The sequence below is a fragment of the Sus scrofa genome, chromosome 8 (assembly GCF_054392235.1).
Source record: "Sus scrofa isolate SSC_HxYL_T2T_F1_AM1 chromosome 8, Sscrofa_HxYL_maternal_Yorkshire_Landrace_v2.0, whole genome shotgun sequence".
In the NCBI taxonomy this organism is placed as follows: domain Eukaryota; kingdom Metazoa; phylum Chordata; class Mammalia; order Artiodactyla; family Suidae; genus Sus; species Sus scrofa.
This window is the reverse complement of record NC_139390.1, coordinates 131,153,455-131,180,158: the sequence shown is the minus strand read 5'-3', so window position 1 is coordinate 131,180,158 and position 26,704 is coordinate 131,153,455. Positions and strand designations below refer to the sequence as shown.

The following is a 26,704-nucleotide window of genomic DNA, read 5'->3' as shown; positions in this document are numbered from 1 at the left end:
ATTGTGCATTATATCTCTATATGTTATGTTATACATAGTAGCTTGTACCTCTTAATCTCCTTCCCCTATTTTGCCCTTTCCCTAATATTTTTATTAGTCCTGTTGGTTAGAAGAGAGAATTGGTTCCTTATGCCTTTAAGATCCTTAGAAGACCTTTTATCTGTACTGAAAGATCTCTGAGGCAACCACCTTGGTATTCCTGAGGTGGTATCACAGGGTGTTTATAGTCACACACTTACTTTTACTTGTAGACCAAATTTTTCTGATTACACTTCAGCATTTTATCTCTTCCCCGAGGCTTGCTTTTTTTTTTTTTTTTTTTTTGGCAAAGCTTTTGTTCTCTGAAGTGATAGGGAATGAAAAATAGTTCTATTTTCTTTTTGTCTTTTTTTTTTTTTGCCATTTCTTGGGCTGCTCCCGCAGCATATGGAGGTGCCCAGGCTAGGGGTCGAATCGGAGCTGTAGCTGCCGGCCTACCCCACAGCCACAGCAACACCAGATCTGAGCCACATCTGTGACCTACACCACAGCTCACGGCAACGCCAGATCCTTAACACACTGAGCAAGGCTAGGGATCGAACCCGCAACCTCATGGTTCCCAGTCAGATACATTAACCACTGAGCCACGACGGGAACTCCAAATAAATAGTTGAATTTTCACACCCAGCAAGTTCTCTTTTTTATTGCTCCTCCAGATTTTGCTAAAAACCAAGCAGTTCCTTCTGAAACATCTTATCATAAGCGGCAAAGGGAAGGCAGGTGCTCCGTTCAGTATTCTACTCAGAAATCTCCTTAGCTTAGAGGAGGTTGGAGTACATTGGAGACATGTTCGATTTTCTACATCACTGCGAACATTCATATTGCTCAATGTTCTTCAACTATGTGGCAAGGACCTCCTTTTCTCCACCTTCCAAAAACATAACCTCTGGGGACCTCAGAGTTAAACTCTTTGAGGCCTGACAGGCTCCCACTAACAGTCTGGTTCAGGCTTATATCTGCTGTCTGGTCCAGAGGCAAACATCATGTTTTAATTTTTCCTTGTTTTTATTATACTACTTCACTTCTTGTATCAAAGTGTGTTCTAGTTACATATTGCTTTTTAACAAAGAACTAAAAAACTGAGTGGCTTGAAACAGCAAAAGCAATGTTATCTCTTCTTAAAGATTTCTGTGGGTCAGGATTTTGGGCAGAGCCCAGTTGGGCAGTTCTAACTTAGGGTCTCTTATGCATTTGCAGTCAGTGGTGTCTGGAGTGAGAACAGCAAGAGGCTGAAGCATATCTCTATTCACATAGTTTGGAGGAACTCTCTGAGTTTGTCATGTTGCTCGTTTGGTCTCGCAGCATCATATCCCCTGCATCGTCAGACTGGTAGTGTGGTAGCCAAAGGCTTTAAGAACATGGGTTCTGATGGGTCAGGTGGAAATTGAATCCTATTTTATCACCTGCCCTTGAAGCACATAGTGTCGCTTTTACTAAGCTCATTCAGGTTGAAGAAGAGAGAATTTAGACCCTACCTGTCAATGGGATGTAAGAAGAGCCTCTAGGATGGAAAGTACTGCTGTGGCCATTTTTGGAACGTAAAATCTACCAGGCTTCTTTGTATCCAGTCTTTGAAGGTTAACTGCAGAATTTATGGATATAGGTATTGATGTTAGAAATATAGATAGAACCTTTTAGGTTAAAAAAAAGCCTTGACCTTAACATCCTTGCTTTCATCTTCAAATTTCACTCTTTAAACATTCAATGAATTTCTAGTTATAGCATTTAATGGGGATCTAAATTTCATGTTTTTCTCTCAGCTAAGCCAAAATTGGGGTTGTGGGTGGCACATGATTTAAGTTGTATCAAGTTCTTAGCCATGCAGAGTTTATGAATAGTAAAAGTTTTAACTGGCCAGCTATTGAAGAAACCTTGTGTTTTTGTAAGGAAAGAAGGAAAATGTTTCCTAAAAATAGGTGAAATTACATTTCTTCCTAAAATCCAGCTCTGCATAAGAACTGTCAGCTTGTCTGAGAGAGTCTTAAAATTAATCTTTTGAATACCAAGAACCATAGGTTGAACTTCACAGATATGAGCAGTGAGAACTTGCCTAAAGGCAGAGAGCTGCTAGCATCTCTTTTCTTCTTGGCCACATCAGCTTCGTCTTCTGTCAACTACATCTCGGAGCCACGTGAGCTTTGGCAAATTTTTAACTTTCGGATGTTTAGTCTGCATAGGCTGGACCCTGTTCACTGCATCTTATTACTTCAGTTTCCCCCTCTGCTATCCAGCTAGCTTTTGTAGAAGCACCAGGGTCTTTATAAGCCAAAGACCAGAAAGCTGCTACCTGTGTAAAACACAGCTACGTCTTCACAGGGCTGTCAAGGACCAGGTTCCACTGAGCCCTCTTCAGCAGATCAGAGGTGGTATATGATGAGTTAAAAATACAATCGTAGATCATTACAGTTTATTGCAATTACTGTACCTAAGAAAGTACCACTTTTTAGCAATCAGCCTGGCCTGTTAACAGTGAAAATTCTCTCATCATACGGTTGAAGGCAACATAACTTAGTGAATTATTAACTGTAATTTAGATGATCTTTTAAAGTACATGCAAAGTGTGGTTATGATATAATAAATACTAATGTAGGATTTCATAGTCATAATTTTGCCTCTCAACAGTTCACCCTTAGGTAAATTTCTCTGTGATAAAATCTGAATTCCAGCAAGGAGCCTAGTGAAACTGGCAGTAGATTTGTTCATTTAATGATTTTTAGCAAACCAATTTTTAAGAATATTCAATTGTCTTTCAAACCAAAGAAGTTAAATCATTAGGTATACAGTAAATCTACAGAAGTGACAAATGATGGGAGTTGCCATTGTGGTTCAGTGGATTATGAACCCAACTAGTATCCATGAGGATGCGGGTTTGATCCCTGGCTTTGCTCAGTGGGTTAAGGATCTGACAATACCTTGAGATGCAGTGAAGTTTGCAGATGTGGCTCAGGTCTGGCATTGCTGTGGCTGTGGTGTAGGCCAGCAGCTGTAGCTCTGATTGGATCCCTAGCCTGCGAACTTCCATATGCTGCAGGTATGGCCCTGAAAAGCAGGAAAAAAAAAAAAAATGTAAAATACGATGACGGCATTGAAGACTGGATCATAAAGTAACATAAAATTATTTAATATGAGTAGACAATTGGAATGTCGGGTTTTGATAAATGTTTTCAGCTCATTTCAATTTAATTCATTTAGCATCTTAATTGTATAACTAAAGGTAGTAACACTTTATTTAGTGTTATTATCCATGAAAACTGAACTCGTTCATTTTAAGTAGGAATTTAAATGTCATATTTATTCATTTTCTACCCCAATTCTAAAAGTTATTTTTCCTAAGGTTAGTAACTCATTGATTAGCATAGTAATTGTATTAAGTTGATGTGTTTGCCATTATGCATGTTCATATAAGCCAAATGTTACTTATTTTTCTTTCCTTGGGCCACCCCAAGGCCTACGGATTTCCCAGACCAGGGATCAGAGTCAAGCCCACAATTGTGACCTACATGGCAGCGGAGGCAACATCACCCCCTTGAACCTACTGTGCTGGATGGGGACGGAACCTGCATCCTGATTCTGCAGAGATGCTGCCAATCCTGTTGCACCACAGTGGGAACTCCCCAAAATGTATTAATAATTTTAAAACATTCTTTTTAGGCCTTTATATCTTTTGCTCACCTCCCTTCCCACCTACCTTCCACACAGTTTTACAGATTTTATCATTGCCACCCTGCTTCTGAGAACTGCTCAGTGGTATCTCATTGCCAGGAAGATAAAGCTAGAAAGACCAGGCCCTCTGCTGTGGGCTCCTTCCTCCCTCCTTGCCTTATCTTTTGCCTCATGCTTCTCTGCAGCCTCTGCGCCATCCACAGAGACCCGCTTGTCACCTCCTGCACAGACGACAGGCTCTCTCACAGCTCTGCCTTTGCCTCTTTCTGGAATGGATCCCCCTGCCTTGCCTCTTCTTCTGATTCCTGCTCACCCTGTTAAGGCTTAGTTCCTTGACCACCTTTCCTCTCCAGTGAATTAGGCACTTATATTTTTTTCACCTGTGCATAGCTCTTATACTGTTTTTAGTACTGTGTGTTATAGCTTTTGCCTATGTGCTATTTGGAGGCAGAGTTGTGTCTTTAGTTTTGTATGGTATAGATACCTGACGTATATTAGATATTTGAAATTGTTTACTGAAGGAATGAGTGATTCAATGAATTTATGGCCCATTTTATTTTTCATTTGAGTCTGCAGTCTTTTATCATCGAATCCTCTGTCTTACCAGGCCACCCTTCTTGCATGGAGCATGGCAGTACCTCTCATTGCACATTTTTAGTATTTCTCACTTAAAAAAAAAATGTACCAAGGAAGAGAGCGTGGTAGGCAGGGCTTGGTAATGTATGTTTGCAGAAGCTTATACCAGCATTGTGCTGCTTGAATGTGGTATACCTTCAACAGTGGGAGTCTTAATTACTCATTAAGCAGGTGTTTGTAGAACCACCACAAAGAATTGTCCTGTGATTATGCAAAACTGCATAAAACATAGCTCCTGATTTTAATTAAGGTGTTGTCTACCAGAAAAGAGAAAACAGATACCTAATACAAGTTGAGAATATGTGGGTTTTTATAAAGGTACAGAAAAAAAAAAAATGCAAAGGCTGTTTTGAGATAGATGGGCTCAGCTGCCTTTATCAGATAGACCTTGGAGAAGGTTGAGTAGAAGTTTGTCATTCCTTTTTACTCTGAATTCCATGACTGATGGACCATGTAGAAAAGCTGTCTATTGCCTTGAAATTCACATAAAGAATAATTGATGGTAGTACTGTGTTTATATATGCAACTTTGATAAAATATTATTAGGGATAGGGAGATTAAGAAATATCCTAAATTTATTTTCTGTGGAATGATTGACTTTTTAAATAAAGTTTCTTTAGGTAGTTAATGTATTTTAATATGCTAAGAGAGCTGGAGGAGATGGTATCACCTGCAGACCTCCTAGGACAATAGAACCACATGATACAAGTCAGTTTTTTAGCAAATTGGCTTGCTTGCCTGAAATAGGACCAGGACTCGATCGCTTTTGCTTTTTTTTATTTTAATTTAGGTACCTGAGTTTGTGGATGATCATTAGCTGTTAAAAAACAAATAATTGAAGTAGACACTTAGAGTTGGAAAATGAGACATTTGACTACCATTAGGAGACTTTTATCTCTATTAAATGCAGTCCAATAAAAGATATTGTGGTGTTTATTTGAAGAATAGAAATACCATCTGTACGTGATACATGTACCTAAATATATATATAAAATATATGTATATATTTTATATATACATATATTTTATGGCCACATCCATGGCATTTGGAAGTTTCCAGGGATTGAATCAGAGCCATAGCTGCAACCTACATCCCAGCTGCTGCAACACTGGATCCTTAACCCACTGTGCTGGGATATGGCGTAGGCATCTGGATTTTTAAAAGTGTTACCTGTGATCCTCATAGTTTAAGAATAACTGCCTTAAAACACCATTCCTTCAGTGCTAATTATTTGGCTTCATTGTGTACCCTCTCTCCCTTTGTTTGTTTGTTTTGGTTACTTAAATACCAGGATTGTTCTTACCCCAAGGTCTTTGCATTAGCACTTTGTTTTGCCTGGAATGCTCTTTCTATGGCTGTCTCCTCATCACACAGGGTTTAGCTCCAAGGCTTCTGCTTCAGGCAAGGCTTTTCCTAATGCCCCTGACACTTTCTACTCCCTCCCCACCCCCCATTGTCCCATTATCCTGTTTTACTTGTATTATTGCCATTTGAGGGGGACCATGAGATGTTATCCTATTCATTTGTTAGGCTCCAGCCCCTACCCCCAACTAGAATGTAAAGTCCATGAGGGCATATCTGGTTCACCATTATATTCCTAGCATTTAAAGCCAAGCCCGTCATATAGCATTCGCTCAATAAATATTTTTGGGTAAATGAATTAAAATGTTGATAGAAAAATGATTGTGGCTATATAAATAATTGTTACCTTTTTTTTTCTCTCCAAAACCAACACAAAACATGGGATCACATTTTAAAAATTAGAATAAAGCCATAAGATGAAATGAGAGAAAATGTCAACAAAGAAGACATTGGTTGGTGGTGGCCCCCGGTATTGAAATCTTTGAGTCGGTGATATTAAGACAGGGCTCCTTGCCACCACTTGAGACTCTTACTTATGCTGTATCTTGGGTCATAACCATTAACCCAAAGTGCCACACATTTGAAATCTTCATACACTTTCTGGTTAACTTCTATTTTAAGAACTCTCGGATAGTACCTCCTCCTTCAGAAAACCTTCCCTGAGCTCAGTCTCCAGGAAGAGTTAGGTTTCCTTTGCTCTGCTTGCGTGTGTCGTGGCCATTGTCATACTGTTTGATAGTGACCTGTTCACCAGCCTCCCTGAGAACAGGGATTGTGCTTGTGGCACCAAGCCCATGATGGGTACTCAGCAAGTATTGTGTTGAATGAAAGCATAAATAAATATAAAATATTCCAAAGAAGCATTAGAACTGCTGAATTTAAAGTATCAAATGGATTTGTCAGGAATCTAAGAAGGTTGAAGTAGTTTTTAATAAAGCAATAAATAAGGGTATTCAGGCCGATGGAGGGGGAGGGGTGTGATGTTAGGCACACTTAGGAAATTAAGAAAACATTCTTGGTGCCAATAAGTCTGAGCACTGGCTTCTAATTGATACGTGGCTTGTCATCTATTCAAGGTTTTCATCACTCACTTGGGACTTTTTATACATTATTTACCCTTTTTGATAAACTTCTTTTCAATAGCTGCTATTCAGATGGATGCATTTTCCAGTAACACCTGATATGCATTTTAAAATGTAGCTTTTAATTGATACTGATTGCCAGTAAATCCAATGATAACGTTCATCCGTATACTTTGAACTTTGTTGTTCTGCCCAAAAGAAAATGGAACAACCTTTGGGTATATAAATATTTAACATCTCTGTGTAGAGCCCTGTAGTTTCACGGTACTGCTGTTATAATTTTAGTACTCACATGCTACTTTGGATGGCCCTTTCAGATTCTGCTTCTACATCTCCATCGCACTAGGTGATCGTACCTGAAAGCTAGATTAGAAAGGAGAGTCATGCATTTGAAATGAACGCTTTCAGTAATATTGTGGGATTGTTTATTGCCTCCTATTCTGTCACCAAAAAAATGACAGAACAGAGAAAGAAGAGTGAATACTTGGGACAGAAATGGTTGTTAAGGCCTCCCACATCATCCTGCAGTTCACAGGGTTGTCACTGCTTTCCTGCTGGCGGCCTGGGAGCTGGTACATGCTTTTCCTTCTGCTTTGGGGAGGAAACATTAAATTTGTCACATCTCTAAGAGGGAAACGGGCCAAGAGAGCAGGGAGTTTTAGTGCCGGTGGTGGCGCATCCAAAGATGTTTCCCTCCCTTTCATTTTCGACTCTGCACTCCCACGTAGTTGGATCTCATTCTGCCTCAGCTTGGATGTTACTCGATAGGAATCAGGATTCAGAGAAGTCTGGTGGTTCTTCGAGGAGGCCCAGAAGTGTGGACGTGCTGGTCCACACAGCCTTTCCTGTGAACCTGCGGTTTGCCGTGTGAGGAGGAGGTAATGTGAGGGTGGTGGTGTGGGCAGGGAGGAAACGAAGCCAAGAGGAGAGGGCCGGGTCAAGACGGCGGGGTGGCCTGTGTTCTGTGCCCGAAGTTCAAACCTGCAAGAGTAGGTGCTGAAATTGTGTTAAGTGTAGGAGCAGTTCCAAGATGGATGAGGGAGAAGGTGGAGTGGTGACAGGAGACTCAGCTGTGAACCTTTCGGCACTGAAGGGTATGTAAAAGCTACAGATGAATTTGGGTAGGAACACAGGGATGGGGAGAGGGCACAAACTTGAGAGATGCTTCAGAGAGAGTCGTCTGAGCCATTAGTCACCATTGAGAAGTAGCAGAGAACAGAAGCGGAACCCTGAAATGTTTCCCTTGGATGACTGAGTAGTGGCACTGTCATTACCCAAGTAATGGGGGTGTGTGTGTGTGTGTGTGTGTGTGTGTGTGTGTGTTGCCATTATCAACAAGAGTGCATATACCTCAACATAGGAATACTTTGGTTTGTCCCCTAGGAATTATTTTTTTCCATAGAATAATTCTATTGAGATATGGCCCCGCAGGTATTATTAAAAAGTCAAGTAATAAAGGCCAAGGATTTGATGTGAGAAGACCTGAATTCAGTTTCTGTCTATACTTCTTTCAAACGTTGACACATGGCACTGTTCCCTTACCTACTTTGAACTTCGCTTTGCTCCTGTGTAAAGTAGGGGTACCTTTTCATCGGCTTGTCCTGAAGATCAAATGAGAAAACATATGAAAGAAGACTTCTTTAAAAATGTGAGGTGGGAGTTCCCGTCGTGGCGCAGTGGTTAAGGAATCCGACTAGGAACCATGAGGTTGCGGGTTCGGTCCCTGCCCTTGCTCAGTGGGTTAACGATCTGGCGTTGCCGTGAGCTGTGGTGTAGGTTGCAGACGCGGCTCGGATCCCGCGTTGCTGTGGCTCTGGTGTAGGCCGGTGGCTACAACTCTGATTAGACCCCTAGCCTGGGAACCTCCATATGCCACAGGAGCGGCCCAAAGAAATAGCAAAAAGACAAAAAAAAAAAAAGTGAGGTGGTGTCCTGAGTTCGAGTTGTTAGATTTACACACACCATTAAGAGCTGGACAGTTAGGTTATACCCCATCAACCTGGATCCCTTAATGCGGGGCATGTTTTGAGGTCCCTGTACTTCTCAAATACCCTTTCATATTCTTTACTGATGTGATTTAAGCATCAGGAATGAGTGGCATTGATGCTTGCTTTTCCAAAAATGAATATTCGCATGAAAGGGTTGTTTTGGTTTAATTGTGTCATACAAATTATCTTTGTAAGAAAACAAAAATGTGAGCAGGTTGATGACTGAATTGGCGTGGTGTTTGTTAACGTTATTTCATCTCTTTATTGGATCATGAAAGAAAGCTTGAGGGATAGTCTTTATCTTTACCTTTTCTGCTTTGCCCACTCCCCTAGTCAGCCCAGTTCCAGTTCTGATCTTGGTCAATGTGGGCTGAATACTAGAAAGAAGCAGATTAGAGGGAGAAGAAAAAAACCTCTCAAAAGGCATCTTGGGTGCAGTTTCACCTCCTCCAAAGCCTCCCGCAGCTGGACAGGCAGCTTCGGTTCATCTCCTCTTGGAAATGTATGTAACAGTATTCAGACCCACCAAAATACAGAAGTAAAATTCGATTTAAAATATTTGAATCTGGAGTTCCCGTCGTGGCGCAGTGGTTAACGAATCCGACTAGGAACCATGAGGTTGCGAGTTCGGTCCCTGCCCTTGCTCAGTGGGTTAATGATCCGGCGTTGCCGTGAGCTGTGGTGTAGGTTGCAGACGCGGCTCGGATCCAGCGTTGCTGTGGCTCTGGCGTAGGCCGGTGGCTACAGCTCCGACTGGACCCCTAGCCTGGGAACCTCCATATGCCGCGAGAGCGGCCCAAGAAAATGGCAAAAAGACAAAAAAAAAAAAAAAAAAAAAAAAAAATTTGAATCTTTCTTCTTTACTCTTTAGTTATCTTTGGTACCATATTTCAAGAAAATTTGAGGCCCTGTCAAATAGGACAGCCATTCGAAACAAGCACATTTTATACGTGAACAAAAGGAGAGTAATTGGATTTCTCCATTTTTTGTTTAAATTGGTTTCCTTTATTTTCTTCCTATTTCCTTTCCTTTTTCTTCGAAAGAGGTTTTGCTTCAGAAAATGTGACATTACAGTGACTATTTACCTCTCTCAGCTTTACAAATTTACATCTTCTGTATCAAAGCAGATTCATCAAGGAGCAGTAAAATAAACCAGTGTTGTTTTTATTTTCTTTTAGGAATGATGAAACCGAACGTACATTCCTATTTTCACTGCCTATTGAATTTAATTAGTCAGTGATATTTTAGTGAGCTACTGTCATATGAGTAATGAGCAGTTAAAGAGGTCAGCTTAAGTGTGGTAGACAGGTGTTCTCTTCCCCCCTTTGGGCTGGTTTTTGCCGAATCCTTTGTGGCTGTGATTTCCCTTTATCCAGCCTAAGGAACGCTTGGAGTTAACTTGTTTTATCACGTCCCCTCATCTTTCCTGCTCTCCTTATAGCTGAGGGACAGTTTCACAGTCACCTGTACTTTCCTTCTTCCTTGGAGAAGACATTTAGCCCTTTCTCAGAATGTCAGTTCCACTGTGCAATAAAATGCAATGTAATTTTTTCTAGAAATGTTCCATTAATTTAACATCACATTGCTAATTATGAACAAAAAGATCCTCGAATGAATTGTTCTTGGAAAAGCAACAAATATTGAGAGTTCAACTGTATCTTTATGGTGACAAAAAAACCTTTGTTTCAAATGTGGGATAATCAGTCATCTGCCATCTGGGTATTAGAACCACTCAGAGTTTAATGGTATTAAACATTCTCATAAAGGTTCTTATTGTCACCTAGACAATCTAATTTCCATTTTGAAGTGGTAGAAGAAAAATTTGAATGAGTGAATAAATTTAAGAAATAGATATTAAAGGTGTGTGATGATTTCAAGAACTATGTACTTTTTTAAAAGTAGAAAATGCTTGCAAATTATATTGCAAAAAAATTATACTGCAGACAGTTTTTGAGATTGTCCTTGGTGCTCTATAAATACGTGTGCCTTTAAGAAGAAACAAATGGAAATACTGAAGTGTAGCTGGGAACTCAGGTATTATTAATAAGCTTGAGGAGACATTTGTATAGTTTTATTATGAGTCCAGTTAGCATAATATAAGAACAACTTGATATCTTGAAGCTTTTCGCTCTGTATTATCACCTCATTTTGTTAAATGTAATTGAGCTTTATTATTGATTACAGGCATGTATGTTCAATACACTATGAATTTCAGAATAATTTCTATTTATAAATGATAAAATATTTAAGTTTAGTTTGGCATTAGTTGGTGAAATGTCAAAAGTTATAAAGGACATGCTTTGCTATCATTTTCCTGTTTGGCCTTTTTCTTCGTTTTAGTTTATATGCAACTTTGTTCTGGTCGAAAAGAACAAATGACCAGTTTATTAACTGTGCAGTCAAACCAATAATTGGTAAGTCCTTAAAATAAGCTGGCAGCAGTAAAGGTTAGTAGATGGTATTATTTTCCTGTGGGGTCTTGAGAGCCCAAAGTATTTTTTACTGGAGAACAAAGAGCCTTGGAGTTTAAATGTAAGTGAGTCTGTATAGGATCTGCCTACAAAGGAAAAGCAAGAGGAAGACAGTCCATAGTTTGCTTCTCCCTGGACACATTGCAGAGCGTTTTCTCTCTCCTTAGTCATTTACACTGAGAGGTACATATTTCCTCGGGGCTTTTAAAAATGATGACAAGCTTGGGATATGCATATTTTCCTCGTACTCATTTGCCCCTAAGGAGTGTCTCATTCCTTAAGGTGTTGGATAGACTTGCAGTATTCATATCTGATTGAGTTGGTCAAAACATGTTTTAAGATCATTCATTTCTTAATTTTTTGCTTTTTCTTCACCTTTAACTTTAAGGAAGCATTAAAGCATTAAAATAAGTGGATTCTAACTTGAGTTTCTTTTTTGTCTCTTTAGGACCACACCCACGGCATATGGAGGTTCCCAAGCTAGGGGTCCAATAAGAGCTGCAGCCACTGGCCTACACCAGAGCCACTGCAACGCGGGATCCAAGCCACGTCTGCAACCTTCATGGCAAGGCTGGATCCTTAACCCACTGAGCGAGGCCAGGGATCAAACCTGGACCTCATGAATGGTAGTCAGGTTCGTTGACCACTGAGCCCCGATGGGAACTCCAGAATTCGAGTTTCTTAACACTGATCTAATAGAATATTTTATTATTATCAAACTAGAAAATACTAGTATAGGTATTTATTGTAATACTGAACAGAGGATTAGCACATTTTGTTGTCACAATTTTTTTTTTTTTTTGGTCTTTTTGTCTTTTTAGGGCCGCATCCACAGCATATGGGAGGTTCCCAGGCTAGGGGTCAATCAGAGCTGGTAGTTTCCAGCCTATGCCAGAGCCACAGCCATGCCAGAAATGAGCTGTGTCTGCAACCTACACCATAGCTCATGGCAATGCTGGATCCTTAACCCAGTGAGTAAGGCCAGGGGTCGAACCCACATCCTCATGGATGCTAGTTGGGTTCACTAACCACTGAGCCATGATGGGAACGCCACATTTCCTTTACTAAAAATTCTATTAAAACTGCATAGGAATTAAAATTAAGTTATAGACTGAAACAGTATAATAAGTATTTCTAGTCCTTAATCTTTCATTTGTTTAGTTTTTTCATTTCTTTAGCTAACACGCGAGTGGCTGTAAATATGTCATGTGTAATTTGAAAATGTTTTAAGTTTTATTTGGTCCTAGAATTCTCTTAAATTGTATTTACTAGAAAGAGTAAATGGCCAAAAGGCCAATAAGCACATGAAAAGATCCTCAACATTATAAGTCATTAGGGAAATGGAAATTAAAACCACAATGAGATTCCACTTTATATTTACAAGTATTGCTGTAATAAAAAAGACATGATTATAGGTATTTGTAAGGATGTTGAGAAATTGAAACCCTCATACATTGCTAGCGGGAATTTAAATGGTATAGCCACTTTGGAAAAGCTTGACGGTTCTTTATGATGTTAAACATAAAATTACCATATTACTTAGCAGTTTTACTCCTGCTGTTTACCCAAGAAGAATGAAAACATGTTCACCCCAAAACTTGCACCAGAAAGTTCGTAGCAGCATTATTCATTATAGCTCAAAAGTGGAAACAACCCAAATATCCATCAGCTAATGAATGGATAAATAAAAAGCCTATCTTATACAATGAAGTATTATTCCACAATAAGAAGAAATGAAATACTGATACCCAGTGCTGTACTAATATTACACTCATTTTATTGATGAAGAAACCAAAGTCATACAACTTTCAAAGTAACTTGACAAAGATGAAAACTCAATTTGGCTTGACTTCAGAATGCTCACTTAACCTCTGTCCTGTGATGAGTTATTGTTAGTGGTTTTAAACCATCCCTCGCTCTGTTTTTCTTTTCCTCATGGCCATACTTTTTGAAAGAGCGATCTTATCCCAGGTCTCACTTTGCTTCCTCCTCCAATGGGAATAACTCAGCCACTAGTGCTCTATTTGTTTCTTTTTAAACTCCTGCCTTGCTGAAACATAATTCATGGCATAAAGTGTAGTCTTGTACAGTGTGTAATTCAGAGATGTTTAGTATCATAGTGCCTCTGCATGTTGTGTATAATGGGCTCTTTTTAGTCGCTTTCACATTGGGTGTTTCCGTAGCATTTGGCATTGCTGACCACTCCCTCATGAGTGCTCCAACTGTTTTCATTTTCTCATTCTCTTCCTACTTACATTCATGGGTTTTACAGTCTTTGTGGGCTTATCTTCCTTGACCCATCTTTTAAATGTTGGTTTGGGCTTATTTCTCATTCCTGAGAGACCTTGTGAGTTCAGGAGCCACCTGGCGTTGGGACATGCATCACGGACCTCTATTTGCTATTTACGTGACACATTTATTGTGCATTTATCATGTGCCAGGCTCAGTTTAGGCCCTTGAAATGTAAGCTGTCATTGAACTTACATCCTGTTGGAAAGAGACAAGCAAAAAATAGTCAAATAATAAATGTGCCATTTTAAATTGTACGGTAGTGGTAGGCTTCCCCGAAAGGGGGCCTTGGAAGAGAGACTTGAAGGAGCCGAAGCGGAGTCCTAGCCATGAAACTCTGTGCAAGAAGAGCATCCCAGAGCAGAGAGAGCAAATAGAAGGACACCAAGGTAAACTTGTCAGACATACTTAAAGAATACTGGGAGGACAAAGAGGCTGGAGGTAAGAAGATGAGCGGCCCTGTGGTTGCTGTCAGAGACATAATGAGGCGGCAGATGGAATAAGGATTTGTAGACGAATCTAAGGCTCTTGGCTTTTGCTCTGAGTAACATGGGGAAGCATGAGTAGGATCTGAATGATCTTTGTAAATGACCACTTTGATTTCTGTGTAGAGAATAAACTATCTGATGACAAGATTTGGAGCAGAAAGTCGTGATGGAAGGCTGCTGAATTAATGTAGACCTCGTCACTCCTGTGTTAGAGATAGTACGCCTAAGTGCCTATTGAACATACTCACTTGTCTGTAACACAGATACCCTCAAGTTTATTGCACCTAAAAGTAATTCCATCTTTTCTTCCCAGTTTCTGGTTTCAAAGTTGTTCACTCTTTCTGTAACCTCTGTGTTGGGGAAAACCCAGCTACCAAAGACAGGAGCCACCTTTGACTTCTTAAAAAAAGACTCTGTTTTTTGTTTTTGTTTTTAAAGAGCAGTTTAAGGTTCACAGCAAAAATTGAAAGTATGGAAATTTCTGGTTATGTGCCTTGTCCCCACATATGTATAGACCCCTCCATCAACAGCCTTACCCGCCACAGTGGTACATTTGTTATAATTGAGCCTGCCTAGACACAGCATAGTCACTCAGTGTTCATAGATGACAGTTCATTCTTAGGGTTGTGTATTCTGTGGATTTGAGCAAATGTATAGGAACATGTTTCCATTATTATAACATCATAGAGTATTTTCATTGCCCTGAAAATCCTGTGTTCCACCTTGTCATCTTTCTACCCACAACTCCTGATGTTTTTACTGTCTTTATAGTTTTATCTTTTCCAGAATGTCATGTAGTTGTTATCATTCAGTATACAGCCTTTTTAGGTTGGCTTCTTTCACTTAATAATATGCGTTTAAGTTTCATTCATGTCTTTTCATGGCTTGATAGCCAATGTTTAAGTGCTATATAATGTTCCATTGTCTACATGTACCACAGTTTATTTATCCATTCACCTGCTGAAGTACCTTTTGGTTGCTTTATTACAACCAAAGCCTCTATTGCAGTCTGTAAGCTTGTATTACAATCTGTGTTTTGTGTAGATGTAAGTTTTCAACTCCTTTGGGTAAGTGATGGGTACAATTGCTGGATCACGTGGTAAGAGTATGTTTAGTTTTGTGGGAAACCACAAATCTGTCTTCGAGAGTGGCTGGATCATTTTGGATTCCCACCAGCAACAAAGGTCAGAGATCCTCTTTCACGTCCTTGGCAGTATTTGGTGTTGTCAGTGTTAAGATTTTGGTCATTTTGATAGATGTAAAATGGAATGGCATATCATGGTTTTAATTTGCTTTTCCTTGATGACCTGAGCTGGAGCATTTTCCATTTGCTTATTTGCTATTCTGTTTATCCTCTCTGGTGAGGGGTCTAAGGTCTTTGGCCCATTTTTATTTTGAGTTTAAGAGTTCTTTGTATATTGTAACAGTCCTTCATTAGCTGTTTTCTGCAAATATTTTCTCCCTGTCTGTGGCTTGTATTCTCACTCTCTTGATACTATCTTTCTCAGAGTAGAGGTTATTAATTTTAATGAAGTTTGGCTTATCAGTTACGTCTTTCATGGGTCATGCTTTTGGTGTTGTATCTAAAAAGTCATCACTATATCCAAGGTTATGTGGGTTTTCTCCTGCGTTATCTTCTGGGAGTTTATAGTTGTGCATTTTGCATGCACACCTGTGATCTAATTTTAGTTAACTTTTGTGAAGAATGTTAAGGTCTGTGTACAGATTGCTTTTTTTTTTTTTTTTGCTTATGGATTTCCAGTTGTTCTGGCACCACTTTTTTTTTTTTTTTTTTTGGAATGTTAAAAAAAATTTTTTAATATAGTTGATTTACAGTGTTGTGTCAATTTCTGCTATACAGCATAGTGACTGAGTCATATATATATATATATATATATATATATATATATATACATTCTTTTCCTCGTATTATCTTCTACCATGGTCTATACCATGAGATTGGAGATAGTTTCCTGTGCTGTGCAGTAGGAGCCCATTGCTTATCCATTCCAAATGTAATAGTTTGCATCTGCCCACTCCAGACTTCCTGTCCATCCCATTCCCTTCTCTTCCCCCACTGCCGCTACTGGCAACCTCAAGTTTCTTCTCTATGTCTGGGAGTCTGTTTCTGTTTTGTAGATGGGTTCATTTGGAGCATAGTTTTTTGGAAATACTGTCTTGGCTTCGTTATGTTGTCAAAGATTAGTGGACTCTATTTATGGGAGTCTATTTCTGGGCTCTTGATTTATTTGTCTGTTCTTTCTCTGATACCACACTGTCCTGATTACTACAGCTTTATAGCAAGTCTTGATGTCAAGTAGTGTCAGTATTCCAACTTGGTCTTCAATGTTGTATTGTCTATTCTAGGTCTTTTGCCTCTCCATGTAAACTTTTTTTTTTTTTTAATTTTTTTAATTAATTAATTTATTTTTTTTGTCTTTTGTCTTTTTGTTGTTGTTGTTGCTATTTCTTGGGCCGCTCCCGCGGCATATGGAGGTTCCCAGGCCAGGGGTTGAATCGGAGCTGTAGCCACCCGCCTACGCCAGAGCCACAGCAACGCGGGATCCGAGCCGCGTCTGCAACCTACACCACAGCTCACGGCAACGCCGGATCGTTAACCCACTGAGCAAGGGCAGGGACCGAACCCGCAACCTCATGGTTCCTAGTCGGATTCGTTAACCACTGCGCCACGACGGGAACTCCCATGTAAACTTTAATACAGATTCATTAATGTCCAGAAAATAATTTGCTGAAATTTTGGTTGGAATTGCATTGAATCTTTAGATAAATTTTGAAAGAACTGATTTTTTTTGTCAATATTGTCTAAATACCTTTCACTCTTTATGCATTATAACCCTTCAGTCAAAGCAAAGGCGAAACCCTTTAAGTTATTATTTATAGGGCATATTAATTATTTTCATTTTGTCCACTGATTTCCACTGATTAATTTCTTCTTGCTACCCTTTAAATCTCAATATTAAAATTCTGGTCGTTCCTCCAGAAAAATGTAGGATAAGACTCTTATGTTTCTTTCTGACTTGGTGAGGGCACTGCTTAGTCCATTTTCTGGCCTGGCCTGGGCTGCCTCTACCTTTTATTTAAGTAGCTGATAGAAGGCAGTATGTGGTACTACAGTCTAGTAGGACAGATTTTGGCTTGAATCCTAGATCTACTGTTTATTAGTTATAAGACTTCAGACAAGCCGCTTAATAACTTCAAGCCTCTTCCTCTTTCTCTTGAAAAAAGTGAAAGCATACCCAATCTGTCAGGGTTATTTTGAGTGTTTAGAGATAATACTTTTAAAGCCTCTGTTAGGCAATAATCACTCAATAAAAAATAATATTCCTCTTAGGCCACATACTTCAGGAAGACAAGAGACTAAAGTCCGTCATTTTCATTAAGGCCCTATCTTTTCGTTGTAGAGTTTTATGGGTTTTGCCAGATGTGTAATGTTATGTATTTACCATTATAGTATCAACAGCAACAACAACATAGCTTCACTGCCCTGAAATTTCCTGTGCTACCCTTACTTATCCTCCCTTCCCACCCAAACCCCTGGCAACCACTGATTTTTGTACTGTCTCTGTAGTTTTGTCCAAATGTCATATAGTTGGAATCACACGTAGCTAGCCTTCTCTCACTTTGCAATTGAATGGATAGTTTTAATGGAGTCAGTATCCAGATTCTTAACTTCTGGATTAAACTCTTTAATTAACATTAACAAAGAGCAGTGCTTTAGTCACAAGTCTTTCTCTTACTTTACCAAAGAAAGTCACATCCTCATCCATCCCAAATCATACGATAGTGCGTTGTCCTGGGGTCATAGAAAACTTAAGAATTGAAAAATGTTAATTAGTGCCTTAAATTTTTATTGTAGAGAAGTATGATAGAGTGAAAAATGGAAGACTTTTAATTACAAAATACGTAAGAATTCGGTGAGGAAATGAGATGGAAATGAGGCTGAGAAAATAGTAATGTAAAATTTTCAGCTGTTGAAAGGAGAGTCTATTCATATACTTTTTAAAATGGATAATGATTTTACTACCTCGGATTTAGTCTATTGAGCATTCTTAAACTAGTTGCTATAAATTTTATTTTAAAATGTCAATATTTCCAGTAGGGTGGAAAGTAAGTTATTTTAAGTACGTATTTTACCACAGGTGAAAAATTTTAGATGTTAACTTGGTAATGTGTGAGTGGTTATGTATTTTTTCAAAATTCTTTTAAGAGTCTGTGAATAAAAATAGTTGAAGGCTCCTAGCCTACTGTATAAATCTCAAATTTTTTAACCACACACATGAAACCCTTCATCACCTTTCTCCTTCTATCCCTTTAAAAATTTTTTTTAAAAACTATTTCCTGCTTCACATTCTGCGTACCAGCAAGAAAGAACTTGGAAGTTCCCTGTGATGCTTCTCCCTGCCTCCTTGTGTTTATTATGTTATCTTTTCCCTTTTCCTCACTGCTGTCAACTCTCTAAGATACGGAAAGCCTGGATTGAGGAATGGTCTGTGCCCCCCACTTCATACTGGCTCCTGTGATCGGGCTCCGTACCCCCTTTGTGGCCCTCCTAGTTTATATCACTGTACTAACACGTGTGTTGTCCTTAGCTTTTTTTTCCTATGCAGTTGGACTTCAGGAACTTTTGAGTAGGAACTGTGTTTCATCTTTGGCTCCTCTGCATCTAACTGTGTACTTCTTCTGGCATTAAGTTAATTTATTGGGCAAATGTTGATTGTGGAATGAATCAAGGAAAGGTAGATTTCAACTGTTAGAAAGTTAATTCTCCTACATAACTTTATTTTTTTTGGGGGGTGGAATCTATTAAACTGTTAAAAGCTATTTTTGGCTTTATGCTCATTTTTCTGGCTGTCCTATTGCCCTTACTGATAAGGCTTTCAGTAGCATGTCGTATGAAAATCAAATTTTGACCCTAAAAATGAGTTTAAGAACCATTCTTGTAATAGAGCACAGCATTGTAAGCAATAGGCAAGGACTTCTGGCTTTGGCTCTGCTGCAACTTCCCATGTGATTGTGGGTAAATTATCTGGCCAGGGGGTCATTTTCTCATCTCTTAAATGAGTAGGAGACCTGATTGTTTCTTAAGTTTCCTTTATTCTTGATTTACTCTGGAGAGGACATTTCAATAAAACAAGCATATGATTATTCTTGCCAACAATAAAAAAAAAAGACTTGATTTATGTTCTAATCATGCATACTGTGGGCATTATACATGGTATCTGTAGGTAATGCTGACCTTGTCCACATCACCTACAAAACTGTATAGTCATGGCTTAGATTTTATCCTTAATTTTTTAAAAAAAAGTAAAGGTAAAATAATACAGATTGTTATGATTGAAAACCTAGATTTAATATAATATGTTGATTTATATAATTTCCAGATTATATTTTAGCTGCTTTCACCACATACATAATTTGTTCTGTTTAATATTTTCCTTTCCAGTGCCCTTCTGTCATTCTGGCCATGAATTTATTTATGTCGAAGCATTTCTTCATGACCAGTTACTCAGTCACTGCAGCCTTGTTCAATGAGAAGCAATATTGAAAACAATTACAAAACTGCTTTCCTACATTTTATGATCTCTCATAATATGTCGTAGTTCACTTTCATAAAGCTTTTGCAAAAGGTTTGAAATTATGTTTAACCCAAACAAAGGCAATATTTCCTTTCTTGGCCTCCCCTCCTCCCAGCCCCTCTTTTCTCCACCTGCTTGAGGAAAACTGTATTTCTTCAAACCTCATAATTGCCCTTCTGTGCCTGATTTGGGCCTCAGGAAAGGCCCGTAGCATCTGTAAAGCTGGCAGCAAAATGGTATTTCCAGGCAGGCACAGGGTTGCTGGGTAGTGAGCCAATCCACAGCTTTGTCTGAGCAGCTGAGAACTTTGCCGGCGTGTTACCGCGGTGTTCAGTAACACAGACCTGTGCCATGAGCAAGTAAAGCACTGAGCAAGTGTCAGGGTCAATATTTATAGACCACGACGTAGCTGCCTGGTGGAGAGAGCAACACGCACACAGAGGGCAAGGGAAGAAAGACTGCCGTGGAGGGAACTTTAATTGCCAATTGCTTTCTTTCTTAAACAATTCTTTTTAATTGTCAGGTTCCAACTTCTGCTGAATCACAACCAGTTGTCCCTGAGCTATGACAAGAGAGGAAACAAAAAGTTAAAGGAGCAAGCCTGCCATACACCAGAAGGTAAGTCATCAGCCGGTTCACTCTCGCTTTTCCTCGTAAACTCCATCTCCCCGTTGGCTGCTCTCCATCGGTAAGCAGAGGGCTGGGTGGCACGTTCAAGCTGATCAGGAGGGGCTGCCCGCTGGGTGAGAGTGTTCTTGGTGGCAGTGGAGTTTCGTGTTCTGCTCTTCGGAATGCTGTGCGCCTTCATAATGCACTTGAGTGACGTGGGAAGGGCTCTTGAGCGCTCATGTCATGTTTTGTCCTATCAGTAGATTTTTGATGCTTTCATTCTGTCAGACGTGAAGTCTTTTGATGGTGACTTCTTGTTTGCCTTCATGGTGGTCTTAAAACATGAATATGGGTAATTTTGTCATGGAGAGTGGTCTGGAAATGGAATAGGGGAGACGTTCAGATGAATGTGGAAAGACGGTGTGGACGTCAAAATGTGCAGGCGGTGAATGCGAGCGACATAGGTTCTTAGTAAAAGTCAACGTCCGCTTAAAAAAATAAGTGTCGTTGTTTTACAGTAGTATGTCTGCTGTACAGCAGCGTGACCCAGTTACGCATGTATCTTCTTTTCGACTACGGTCTGCCACGGAATTTGAATCCCGTTCCCTCTGCTATACAGCAGGACCTTGTGGTTTACCCATCCTTCATATGATAGTTTGCCTCTGCTAGTCCCAAACGCCCAGTCCTTCCCCTCCCCACCTCCCTCCCTCTTAGGCCAGTGTGCATTTGGCAGTGCAGGAAAGTGAAGTGAAGACCGCTTTTGGGAATAGAAGCAGGAGTGCTGAAAAGTAGGAATCGTCGTCTTAATCCAAGGTGCAAAAGGACCCAGCATTTATTTAGGAGAATGTCTCTGCTTGTCCAAGTGACTTGCTGGGTTGGTTCCTCGCAAAATGCGATACAGTACTAAAGACACTAAATTAACATCTCTTGCTCCACATCAGTGGTTTGTTCCTTTCATCACAGGTAGCGCTTGGACACATGCTCTGTGTGTCCACAGTGCTGTCGTGTGTTCATTTATCATCTCTGTTTTGCATATTCCGGATTGATGTTAGAGGCAGTGGTGCCGAAGGGAACAGAAAGAGCCTCTTTTCTGTGTTGCCTGATGTACAACACCCGTGATAATTATGTACTTAAGTATTTTGTCTGCTACATGTGTATAGTGGTTTGCTGTAGGTGTGGCATTAACGAGATGAAACTTACCTACTGACAGAGTCATAGTTTGTTGTGGTGGTTTTTTAATTGTGGAAGATAGGCATTGGCATGATAGTTAACATTTTTAGGCCGAGTTATAGGTGGTAATGATAGTTCGAAAGGGTTTTCTGTGTCACCTATCCAAGTGAAAACCAAAAATGATAGGAAAGCTGCCATAGGCCTTAAACTGTAGGCCAATAGAGAGAAAAGGAAAAGCGAATACTCAGGCATAAGTTTTGTATTACGGTTAATATTCAGGAACCAGCTCATTCTAAAATGGAATAAACCATGTCCAAAACGGTAGGTGGAGGAGGTCTGAATGCAAAGTGAGTATCTTCAGATGAGGCCAGTAGTTGTAGAGTATCACTGTTGTTGAATCACATATGATTTTTTAAATAATGCAAAAGATTTTAGAATTTATTAATTCAGGTGTGCTTCAAGGCTACTCTGATATCTAAATTCAAACTGTCTTTTAACATTCATTTAATGCTTGTGTAAGCCTCTGCATCAAGCGTTTTCTGTGTACTTTTTCAAGTACTGCCTACCAGTTTATTAATGGGTTTGATTTAGATTTTTGACAACAGTATATTCATTTTGCTAATGTAGCCATGGTTGATCTAGAATGGGCATTTCTCAATTAAATTTTTCTTTGCTACAGCCTTTGGGTAATATCTCATGATCAAGATTGTAATTTCAGGTCTTTATTTAATATATTTTATTCGTTCACTTTATATACTGCATAAATAACATGATATTTAATCAATGATAATTGGTTTATGATGTCTTGAATATTTTGTTCTGTTTTTATTGGTTCTGGTATCTAGTTTCTGAAGTACCCTGTGGAAACTTTGGTCAGAGAACAACCTAGTAAAACTACTATAATAACAGTAAAGTTTTCCCTCTGATCAAGAGAGGAAATAGAAAATTGTGATATTGGTTGATAATGACTAAGATGGGGTATATTTTGGTTGAAGGCTGGTTGAGCATTTTAAAACTTGGAACTCCGTCTCAACGTTATTTTTGACTTTAATGTCAACCCTGACACTGGTTATTTATCGTATTTATAAATAATATTTCGTATGTAGACAGATGATAAAAATGGATAGAGGCTCTTCTGTATCACATTTTAACTGTCTGTTGGAGTAAGACGAGTGAATTGAGCTTGAAGTGTTCATGTTAACCTCCCAGTGGGTCTCGGTGCTGTGCTCTCACTTGATCTGTGCTCGGTCCACATGTGATACTGCCCTTAAGAGTGACAGCCTCCCCACCCTGATGATTCCTGCACTTTCCTGCTAACGCCTTCCCATCCCTGGGTCTCCGCTGCTCCCAGGTAAATAAAGGTCAGGCATCTTGGCACAATGAGTCTCTTTTTGATCCAGCTGCTAATTTTGTTCTGTATTCATCTTCTACTGTTCCATCTGGACTGTTTTCCACATTTCTCCTTTCTCTACCCACAGGCGTGTTCTTGTTCCCTCTGTTTTATGCTCCAGCATTATTGAATATATGTGTTTCTCAAAACAATCCATACAGATTTACTCCTTTCTGGGATTGTTTGTTGCTCCCGCCTTCTTTTTTTTTTTATTGCATAATGAATTTTATTTATAGGTGTACAGCAATCATCACAACCAAATTTTACAGCATTTCTATCCCAAACCCTCACTGTATCTCCCCACCCCCCAACCTGTCTCATTTGGAAACTGTAAGTTTTTCAAAGTCCGTGAGTCAGTATCTGTTCTGCAAAGAAGTTCAGTGTGTCCTTTTTTTAGATTGCACATGTCAGTGATAGCATTGGATGTTGGTGTCTCATTGTCTGGCTGACTTCACTTAGCAGGATGATTTCTAGGTCCATCCATGTTGCTAAAAATGCTGTCATTTCTTTGCTTTTAATGGCTGAGTAATGTTCCATTGTGTATATGTACCACATCTTCTTGATCCACTCCTCTGTCGATGGGCATTTAGGTTGTTTCCATGTCTTGGCTATTGTTTATAGTGCTGCAATGAACATTGGCGTACACGAGTCTTTTCAAGTCATGGTTTTCTTTGAATAGATGCCTAGGAGTGGGATTGCTAGATCAAATGGTAGTTCTAGTTTTAGTTTTCTGAGGCATCTCCATACTGTTTTCCACAGTGGTTGCACCAATTTACAATCCTACCAACAGTATAGTAGGGTTCCTTTTTCTCCACACCCTCTCTAGCACTTATTGTTTGTAGACTTTTTGACAATGGTCATTCTGGCTGGTGTAAGGTGGTACCTAATAATGGTCTTGATTTGCATTTCTCTAATGATGAGTGATGTTGAATATCTTTTCATGTGTTTTTTGGCCATCTGCATGTCTTCTTTGGGTTGCTCCCTCTATCTTGAAAAACTCTCTGCCAGGTCTTTGTGTTTCAGCCTTCCGAAATGCCCCACTGGTCCACTGTCAGCCTCTGTGGTTTGGCCTCCTGTATAGACCATTGTCACAGCACTTTTGCAAGTCTGATGACACAGTGTTTCTGTGTTCCCATATGAGTTTGTGAGGTAATTGTAGCCAGGTTTTAAAATTTATACTTTTATGTTCATCTAAGACCTAGCATAAAACAGGTACTCAAGAACTTGGCCTAAAGAAAAACTTTGTCATATTTATTTTAAGCTCCCTTTTAAATTTTTTTTTAAAACTTTTTTTGTCTTTTTAGGGCTGCACCCATGGCATATGGAAGTTCCCAGGCTAGGGGTTGAATGAGCACATACAGCCACAGCAATGTGGGATCCAAGCCTCACCTGCAACCCACACTGCAGATCACAGCAAAGTCAGATCCTTAACTCACTGAGTTGGGTTCATACTAGTTGGGTTCATTACCACTGAGCCACAGTGGGAACTCCTAAACCCACTGTTAGAGTTTTTATTTTTATATTTTAAAACTTTAATTGGATTGAAGAAGAGCCCCTTAAGTAGTTGGTAAATCTTTTAAAACTATAATAATACTTTAAAAAATTACTTTCTACCAGGAGTTATAGTGGTGTGTGCTCATGCAAGTAGATATTTATTAAAGTCATAAACTATTTGAATGACAAAAGTTCAGAATTATACTGTTTAACACATTCAGATTCATGATATATAGCCTCCAGATGTTTAATTAACTTCATGAAATCTATCAAGAAAATCAGCTTGTCGCTACACCTGCATGCACTGCTATGATAAATTAAGTGATGCTTTAGCAAATTGAAGACAGTGTTACACCTTCAGAAAGATCCAGAGAGAATTTCAGGAGAGGATGGTCCATCCTCCTGTAATCTGAAGAATTACGGAGTGGAATGACTCCCCATGTTACAAGTAAAGTTACATCTCATAATTTTATTTCCTATTGTAGAGAAACTTACAGATTTAAGGAAGTAATAGAATATCATCGCTTCATTGTGACAGAGCATGATGGAGGATAATATGAGAAAAAGAATGTATGTGTCTGAATGGTTGGGTCACTTTGCTGTCTGGCAGAACCTGATGGAACACTGAAATCAACTATAATAAATTTTTAAAATTCTCATATTTTTAAGAAATTTTTAGGAAAGACAATACTTCATTTCAGCTGGAGGAAAAATTTCTCCTCAAAACAGAAATGTTGAAAGAAAAGGATGTCAATATTTAAAAAAGTGGTTGAGAAATAGCAGCTGTTGCTTTTAGTTCTGATTCTCAATAAATTTTTTTGTCTTTAATTGTGTTGTATTCCCCCCATCATGCATAAAAATATTTACTTTGTATAGGAAGGAAATAATTTGTACATACCAGAAACATAGTTAAAGTTTTGATACACAATTTAGAGTAATTCACAACTTTTCTTGCTTCGCTTATTTTTATTTCTCAGTGTGCTCTGCCAGTGGTTTCTACTACTGTTTAAGCCTTATAAACCTCCTCCAGCTATTGATACGATTTTTCTGTTTGTTTAACCTTGAGTTGTATCTGTCTCAGGAATGAAAACAAGATTGGTGTTTCCATAGGAAAATTTGGTAGCTTTTTAATATGCTTTAAAATGGACCATAATTCATTCTATAATTTCTCTTCAGATTGATTTTGCCCATGTAACCCTCTTGTAGTGAAATAGGTATGGATAAGGGGTCTTACCAAAGGGTTATAGATAATACATTTTATGTATCTTGCTGGCATATCAAATAATATAAACATTATAAAACTGGAAGGGCAGGGGTTTCTATGGTCATGGACTTAGAAATGTAGCTTGTTCTAAGTAGCTTTTTTTAAGAGAAACCTCAGATTGCCTCAGTATTAGAAGATTATAGTAAAAACAAAAGCAAAAATTGCTGCTGCAGCCACCACCACCACCACAGTGAGGAGGTTGAGTGAGGCACAAAGAAATTCTGCCAAAACAATGAAGTATTTTATTATTGTTAGCAGCTTAGCTTGACAGTCAGTGTTTTTTCATAGGTATGCATGGCATAGGAGTCATAGAACATGAGAGGAGAAGAATGAATTAATCATGGAAATGGAACCTTCAAGCTATACTTAAACTTTTTTATTTTATAAAATATGGGCAAATATGTACACACTGGTAACATAACTTGCCAAACATCAGCTTTTAAAGTAGCTAGCTAAGATTTTGATTAAAAAAAAAAAAAGGCTTATAAGGCCAGTATTTTATCACTGTGCTTTTCCTATTTGTAATTGCTCTTTTTATTCTGTGTATTACATGTAAAGCTTAATTTGTTGTAACTCTGCTTTTTGTATTGTATTAGACTCGTTTCCATTATTTCATAACTCCTGAAAATTAAAGCTAATAATTATATCTCCCAATTGAGAAGGAAGGCCTTTCCACATATAGTTAAAAATATAGGTATTTCTTTTTTAAGGACAGTTACCCTTTCTGGCTTTCCTGATTTCTCTCATTCTCTCTGGTAGTACACTTAGATGTATGCCCCATAATCATGCTCCTTTTTAAGTAGAACATGGAAGATAATCTCAAGCAAAAGACAGAAATTGCAGAATAATAATACTTGGATTATATCTAAGACCTTCCAATTGGGACTGTTTTTTGTGTTTTTTTTTTTTTTTTTTGGTCTTTTTAGGGCCATACCCACAACATACAGAGGTTCCCAGGCTAGTGGTCGAATTGGAGCTACAGCTGCCGGCCTATGCCATAGCTACAGCAACACAGGATCTGAGCCACATCTGTGACCTACACCACAGCTCACGTCATTGCCCGATCCCCAACCCCCTGAGCGAGGCCTGGGATCAAACCCACATCCTCACGGATCCGAGTCTGGTTTGTTAACCATTGAGCCGCGGAATGGAACTCCTGTT

General features: G+C 39.0%; 1 protein-coding gene across 44 annotated transcripts in view; it reads left to right on the top strand.

Annotated features, from left to right (window-relative positions):
* Positions 1-26,704, top strand: part of BMPR1B (bone morphogenetic protein receptor type 1B) — a 500,524-nt gene that overhangs the window by 313,447 nt on the left and 160,373 nt on the right. For 43 of the 44 annotated variants that reach the window (XM_084970829.1, XM_084970831.1, XM_084970830.1 and 40 more), the window contains 1 exon segment: positions 20,140-20,234. In XM_084970829.1, coding sequence (XP_084826955.1) covers positions 20,140-20,234 — 95 coding nt within the window. 44 annotated transcript variants of the gene reach the window in all.